Here is a 7,874-nt window from a genome sequence, read left to right as displayed (position 1 = left end):
TCTATATCTACATAATAAAATAGAACACAGCTTCATTAATATTCGTATTTGAAAATTTGGTTAACCCCAAAACTGACGTTGAGTCTTTCACAATAAAAATCAATCAATGAAAAAAATTATAAACTGGAAAATTTCAAATATAATCAATGAAAACTCAATACTGTAAGCAAAGAGAATGTCAACGCATTGTCCTGCAACCATCAGTGCATCATTGATTGGTTTATATCAAATTTAATTTGTCCAACATGTCGAGATACATTAATATTATTATTTTCGGTTTACATGACTAATATTTAGCCAACTTCATAATAAATTTTACACATATATATGTTTACTTAATCTATAACCACAAGTTCGTTTCTTTCCTCACGAGAATCTTTAGATTCATCCACCTCCAGGAAATTACCAAAATAATGTGATGGCACCAAAAAAAAAGAATCAAAACTACTTATCAAAATAGCATATTTTATTTAGTCTTCCAATACCGTGACTGTACAAAATTTAACTAATATATATTTAAAAAAAATTATATTAAATATTTAATCTAACTATTTATATTACTTTCAAATTATTATCCCGCCCGTAGGGCGGGCCGGTCCTAGTATAATAATATTTCAAAGATATTGACATAAATATATAGTCTATTTTAATATAAATATGTGTTATTAAGATTTTATACTCATATGGTTTAATTAATATTTGTATATTTGATGTAACAAAATTTTCGATGTGGTATTTTTCGATGCAAATATGAAAATTAAAATATTAAGATCTCAATACTCTTCAATGCAAATTTCAAAATTAACACACATATAAGACAAAATCTAAACTTTTTTATTATATATATATATATATATATTGTTATAACAAAAAAATTAAGTCATTGATCACAAAATTTTCAAAGAGATATTTAACATTTTTTGTAATTTAAAGTCTCGTTTTAAAAAATTCAAAATATATAATATAAGACAAAATCTAAACTTTTATTATATGGTTAATGTGGTTGTTTATTTTTTAATAATATAAATTATGCAAAAATGAAGAATAATGCAAAATTTGCTTTCATATCTTTATTATTCATAATCATTAATTGGCATATATCCGTAGCTTTTATTTAAGGAAAAATACACGTTTCTTAAATTTTTGGTTAATATAATGTTCTCTAGCAATTGGATTTTGAACCAACATTTTCAATTGATTTTTAAGCTGGCATGTAAGATTAATTGACATTTTAATTATTTGACAACTCAGCAGGACTCTTTTGTAATTATTACAAACTATACGTTGCACTTTTTAAATGTTTCTCTATTAATATAAAGGGGATGCCAAATATATTTTCGAGTGGAAATCTATCAACTAGACTTTAGATAGATTTTCAAATTTTTAAAAGTTATTTTGGAATTTTTATTCAAAATGCTTGAATAAGTTTAATTAGCCAAAGAATTATCATTTATGTAATATGCAATTTTAATAGATCTAATCTATTAATTTAGGGATTGGTTTTTATCTACTACTTATAGTTGTCATTTAGATTTGGGCTTTTTCATAGTTGTTACTAGAATATATCAAGCCTCCTATAAAATGCAACCTACCAACTTAAATTAAATCAAATCTTAACCGACATAGATAAATTGGACTTAACTAATAACATCTTTAAAATATTTTTGGTTATCTCTTAATATTATTAGATCATACAAAACTGAACCACTCTTAAATCAACAAGTTCCAAGTCATTCCAAACATAAGAGAAAAAATGTCTGACTCACAAATTATAACACCATTCAATTATATATACATTTAATAAAATATTATATATATGTCATATATATATATAAATATTACACAAAAATATAAATAATATTATATACACATATATTAAAATTTAAATTTGAAAAAACAATTTCCGCCCTTCAGGGCGGATCAAAATCTAGTATTAGAATAAAACGGGTATGAACATAGTTTTAAATTTAAATTTTAACGAAATTTTTTGAAATTTAAATGGAATGAAAATTTGTGAGACGAGTTTAAATAGGACATGTCTATCCTTTTTAACATCTTTAACAAAATATTTGATGCTTTTTTTATTAAATTGTCACAATATAAAATATCAGACTTTAAAAACATGGATCTAACTACTTTAAATCAAATTACATTCACAAAATAAAAATCTCATTCCAATTATCAAAGCTCAAACAACCGTCTTCATATTCCAGATCAGTAACTACTAACTAGTATAGTGTTTTGAACCCAAACTGAACTAGTGATCCGACCGGATTAAACCAAAAGTGAAAATGTATTCAGGTCGAAAGGAAAAAATCGGGTTTATTTATAATTTACTATAAAAACAATCTGATTTAAAAAAAATCATTATAGCTATTACAAATAAAAAGTTTTTCATTTTAGTATACTTAATTCATTTTTAAAATTCCATAATTTAAAATAATAAATATTTAACTTAAAATATTAATTTTATATTTAAAGTCAAAATATTGATTTTGTAGTTAATTTTATTTAGTTACTTAAGTTTTATTTTATATTTATTTCTATTGAAGACTTATTATGGACCATCTTAAGAAAAAAGCTCTTCCGAATAATTCCGAAAAATAAAAGCGTGTTCAAATACAATAGTTAGAAGCAAACAGTAAGCAAGACACAGATACCAAAGTGTCCAAGAGGGGGAGGCGACACAAACAGAGGTCTTATTACATACACTAATCGAGTAAAGGAAAAGAGGAACAGAGAATGTGAAGATGTTCGGGTTTTAAAAACTTTGTGACAACAATGGAATCATCAAGCCTTGAAAAGAAGCTCGACAGCTTCGAAGAAGATGGGCGCAATCTCAGGAGTGGGGATTTTCACTGCACATTTGAGACCTGGTTGGCCCACCATTGCAGTGAGTTCGATCAACAACGGTACATCTCCCGGAACCTTTGCTGATAAATAAATCACGTCTTGGTTCCCGTTCTTGCGCTTTGCTATGAAGAACATGTTGTATGCTGTCAGCAAATCAATAGTTGAGTCGACGCTAGTGATGGTGATCCCTGGAAATTCTCTCTGGACTTCATTTGAGTCTGGTAACGACCTCCATGTCTGAAAGGCACAAACCAGAATGGTCATTCATTGGCACACTAAACGAAAACCAGAGAACTGGTACAATGTTACGTTACCTCGAGGAAGGTTCCACGTTCCATTCTACCGTCTTCACTGAAAAGAGCATGAAGTATAATCTTATCGTTGAAGTACCAAACAGGCTGCTGGTTGTTTTTGACAGCTACTTGTAAGAGCGAGCTTGGAGGTCCAGCAGACATATTCTGCAACAATACCATGGGTAGCATTGTCCTGGCAGATGTTCCTGGTTGCAATGGCGCAATCTGAAAACAGTACAGTCACGGGAGTTTGGTTTCAAATTTTCAGACCTTAGGTTTAGGACATAAGGAGTACGTTCAGATATGGTTTTACCTGAAGAGGTCCAGCAGCAGCAAGACCAAATGTGTTCTTGTTGAACTGAATCATGAAACCATCAAGTACCGCCTGTGTGTTGTTCTCGAAGAGCATACTGTAGAAAACCTGTCCATCTCTTCGGGCTAATTGAGCACTTATCTGCAGACCTTGACCGGTTGAAGCCGGCACGACAACTGGCAATGGAGGACTGCGAACAAGTTGATGAGATTCATTTACGAACCTAAGACGACGGTAATAGACCAAATGGAATTAACTAAATTTCATTATTAAAGTCATAGCTCACCCAGACGGAGTCGTGGGTTCATCAACCGGGACAATTGCGGCATTATCCAAACCCATCAAGTCACCAAGCAGATCGGGAACAGGAGCTGGGGCCGCCGGTGCAGGGGCTGGTTGTCTACCTGCAGGGTGTGCGGCATGTCCCATGGTAACTGGAGGGGAAGCTGCACTATCAGCCGGATTACCAGATGAGTATCCTGCTTCACTTCCTTCAGCAAAGTCCTCGTCCTCTGTTTTCTGAACTGTGGTTTTCAAGCGAGTCACAAATGCCTCTGGCGGTTTGTGGTACACAGAGGACAAGGTGGAAATGTTTGTAAGCAGCTCGTCAAGGAGTGATGGCTCGAGTTGGTTTGAGTCGTCAGTAATCACCGGCTTTTCAGCCAAGACAACATCCTTGGCCGCCTAATGAAAGAGAAAGTATGATTTCAATAAAACGCATCTCAGGATAACAGAAAGAGAGCTCAAATCTTACATAAACGATTCTGAATATCTTCATTCTGGAGTAGCTGAGTACTCAAAAAAGTTATAAATAATAATGTAACACTCACCTCAGGATCAGTAGATAGAAGACGCCAGTATATGTATGCACGATCTCTGAGGTCAGGATTATCCGTCTCCACAGTAGCATTATTCAACACAACCTGAAAACATCAAGCATGTTCGTAAAATATGTCTCTGCCTTCATTACACGCACATGGACCGATGTGGGTATGAGCAAGGGAGAACCTGAATCATTTGTTGAGGCCCTTCAGTTGGCTTCTTCAAGAATAGCTTAACAGTAGCAGTTAGAAGCTGTAGCTGGACCTGCGCTGGTTCCTCAGGAAAACTCTCCAGGAAACTTTCAAGAAGCTCATCAGCATTGTCTATTCTTTCAGCATATTCACCAATGATCCATATCATAGATGCCTTGCATGATACAAAAAGATGTAAGAGTAAGAGTTTAGTTATTTAAGCTAAAGTAAAGATGAGAAACTTCAATTTTACAAAACAAGATAGTTCATTACCTTAGCTTCTGGTTCATCCAAAGTGTCTAAACTCTCACAGAGTGTGGCAATTATGGACTCATACCTGTATGTTATTTTGAATATCATAACCAAAATTAAAATATAACTTAAGAGATTTTTCAACATGTCACTACGTCAGTGACTGAGAAATGCCAACTCACGTGTTTGGATATCTTCTGAAGATATCTTTGATGACAATAATGGCCTCCTGAACAACATAATTTACTTTGATCTTGATCAACTCAAGCAAAACACTGATGCAACGTTCGGCTGCTCTCTCTAGTTTGATAGCACATCGGCCTATCGCACGAACAGCCCTTCTAACAAAATCAACATCTACTTCCGTAGCATACTCTTTGAATTCCAGAAGAACCTACAGTAGCATTTTCCAAAAGTTATAAAGGTATGTGTACCAACAATAATTGGGATATAGTACAGGTGGTTTAGTGAGGATACCTGGTCTATGTTTCTGTCAGACGCAAGTTTTATCATAATCTCCAACTTCTCCATCTTAACATAAATTGGGTCGTTATACTTGCAGAAGAAAACCTAAAGAATAAAATATGCATAATTAAGAAATGCTACGAAGCTATGGGGCAGAGTTGCTTATTTTGAATTTCGGAGGATCTATGGGGCAAGCTACCTTAATTTCATGGGCAAGGATAGTGGGTCGTTTCTGAACAATAAGATTAATGTTACGAAGCGCAACATATTGTATCTCAGGTTCGGCAGAAAGCAATGTAACAAGAGGTGGAGCCATCTTCTTGCAAAGATTTCGAATCACGTCTGTACTAGTAATAAGTTCCATTTGTTGAAGGATCATCTGCGGAGGTAATTGCCAAAAAAAAAAAATAAGAAGTGCAAATGCATTATATAATATGCAGAAGGGAGTAGTAGTGTTGTACAAGTAATTTTAGCTAGTAACAGAGGATAACATTACTATGAAAGTCACCCACCTTGACGGCTGAAAGCACAACAGCGCAGTTTGCATGTTGCAACCTTGGCGTGACTCTCTCAACAATATTTTCAGCTTCACGGGGATCAGCTGCTTTATACCTCGATAGAGCATCTAATATAAAAACTTGACCCCACCTGTAAAGATCATCATAATCAGTACTAAAAGCGAAGCAAGCGAAAGCTTATCAAGTGTACGCATTTATGGATCTCTTCCCCAGCGGTCAAAAACACTTGGTTCCTTTCCGACCGAGAAAAGCTTCTAACAAAAATAATACTTAACTGCTGCTTGGAGATAGATACAATTGCAATGCTTATAGAAACAAAGGACATAGCCATTTCATAACTCATCAATATTCCACAAACCGCAAACATTTAGGTAAATACAGCTGTACATTCTCAGAGGGTACAATGAATGACGAATATATTCAATATCAAACAGAATGCAGTGAAGCTACAGAAATAGAGATAAGGAGAGAACTTACTCAGTGCATTCATTTAAAGCGGTAAGGAGCTTTGTAAGGGTGGTACTATTGATCTCAAATATGGGGCTAGTACTATTCTCTTGAATCTCAGCAAGGGCTGCTACAGCGTTGGCAACAACCATCGGATTATTATCTGAAATCAGATCCTTCAAAGCGTCAAGGAAACCCCTATCCTCAACCAATTCAGCATTTATGTCATACAGCTTAGCAACGCAAATAGCAGCCGTCTTCCGGACATATGGATCATCATCCTATAGGAAAAAAAAAGTTATGCAAACGATAGCAAAAGATACTAGTCAAAATGGAACAATTCTTCAGAACAGTAGATAAATTTGCTATCAAGTTCCAATGAAAAGCTAGCATTTAAATCTCAACCTTTAGGCACTTTTGAAGAGGATCACACAGATATTCAGTGATTTTGTCAACACGAATGCAGCCCATTGTCCGCACAGCAAGAGCTCGGATCAGCGGGTTTGGATCCTGTGAGTCCTGCAGATCACAAATCAATTTTTTTTTGTAACGATCACTTTTCACCAGCTCCATTCTCTAATAGTTTCTCACTCCACTACGCCAGGTGTTACGGAAAAACTAAAGGACTGAAGCTTGAGTGTTACCTTGACAAAGGTATTAACGGCAAGAATAGCAAGATCTGGCTGGCTTTTCGCGTAATTGATGAGATAGAGGTAAACAAGCTTCTTAAGCTCCAAATTTTCCGTTTGCATGCAATTGACTACATCAGTGAAAAGTGATGAAACATCCTTTCCAACAGTCATAGCCGCAATAACCTTCTTAACTGCATCTTTTCTCTTATCCTACGAAACAGAAAGTTTACCAAAAAAAAAGGGGTAAAAAAACAAAACTGAAGCCAAGAAATAAAAGAGCATCCTTCCTTTCTTACATCTTACCTAACAGTGACTTTGATTTAGAAACTCTACATTAAATCCAAGAATGCAACAATTGAAAACGAACTGAAACAAAAAAAAGAAAAGTTCCCACCAAGCACAATTGCAACAGAAAAAAAAAAGGATCATTCCTACTCGTAGATAAGATGTTACTTTTGTCTCTTCATTTGGAAAGACATCTTGAAAGATCAAAACACCAGTTCACTTAGTAATGTGTGATCCTCCTCTATAACATAGGCACAATCACATAAAAATGGAACATTCCTACTTAAGATAGGATGTCACATAAAGAGAACACTCGTAAGATCAAAACAGCAGTAAAATTAATAAGTCGCTGATCCAGATTGTACAGTTCTTGATCAAATTCTTCTCAATCCACCAACCTAAGCTCTATACGAGATTGCGCACATACCTAAAACTTCTCAATCCAATTCTTGATAATATCCCTAATCAATTTCATAACGTACGGAGACTACCGATTAGCTTCAAATCCAGACAGCACAGATCTAACGAAATTATGTAATAACGTCGGATCACAGATCGATAGATCGTACATGTAATATAATGGAGGATCGCAGATCTCAGACAGAGACTAATAAAAAGCATAAGACAAGAGATGAAAGAACGAACCTTGTACTGCGAATTAAGCTCCTCCTTGAGCTCAGGGATTTCTCCCTTCTTCGTCGTCGAGAAGTATTTAGAATCGTGACCGCTCATCGCTCTCTTCTTCGATCCCTCGCTCTTTCTTCTCCCGAGATTTTGATGACTGGGAAATGGTGGAGACGGAA

General features: G+C 34.8%; 1 protein-coding gene across 1 annotated transcript; it reads right to left on the bottom strand.

The window, feature by feature from the left end:
• Window positions 1–2,569: 2,569 nt before the first annotated feature.
• Window positions 2,570–7,874, bottom strand: LOC108825510 (beta-adaptin-like protein B). Its single transcript, XM_018598809.1, has 15 exons — window positions 7,717–7,874; window positions 6,799–6,996; window positions 6,560–6,673; window positions 6,185–6,435; window positions 5,702–5,837; window positions 5,389–5,568; window positions 5,202–5,294; window positions 4,907–5,118; window positions 4,746–4,809; window positions 4,468–4,647; window positions 4,290–4,382; window positions 3,746–4,143; window positions 3,460–3,649; window positions 3,168–3,371; window positions 2,570–3,090 (listed from the first exon to the last, which is right to left on the bottom strand). The coding sequence occupies exons 1-15, from the start codon at window positions 7,801–7,803 to the stop codon at window positions 2,791–2,793; spliced, it is 2,700 nt and encodes an 899-aa protein (XP_018454311.1). The 5' UTR covers window positions 7,804–7,874; the 3' UTR covers window positions 2,570–2,790.

The sequence above is a fragment of the Raphanus sativus genome, chromosome 9, assembly GCF_000801105.2.
Source record: "Raphanus sativus cultivar WK10039 chromosome 9, ASM80110v3, whole genome shotgun sequence".
Taxonomy (NCBI): domain Eukaryota; kingdom Viridiplantae; phylum Streptophyta; class Magnoliopsida; order Brassicales; family Brassicaceae; genus Raphanus; species Raphanus sativus.
This window is presented reverse-complemented; position numbering and strand designations above follow the sequence as displayed.

Excerpts from the sequence above, each read along its gene's own strand:
- LOC108825510 (XM_018598809.1), bottom strand. The coding sequence starts at position 7,803 with ATGAGCGGTCACGATTCTAAATACTTCTCGACGACGAAGAAGGGAGAA. Across the intron at positions 6,436-6,559 it reads CTCTTCAAAAGTGCCTAAAG|GATGATGATCCATATGTCCG; the intron begins GTTGAGATTTAA and ends TTTTTCCTATAG. Across the intron at positions 4,648-4,745 it reads TGGATGAACCAGAAGCTAAG|GCATCTATGATATGGATCAT; the intron begins GTAATGAACTAT and ends GTATCATGCAAG.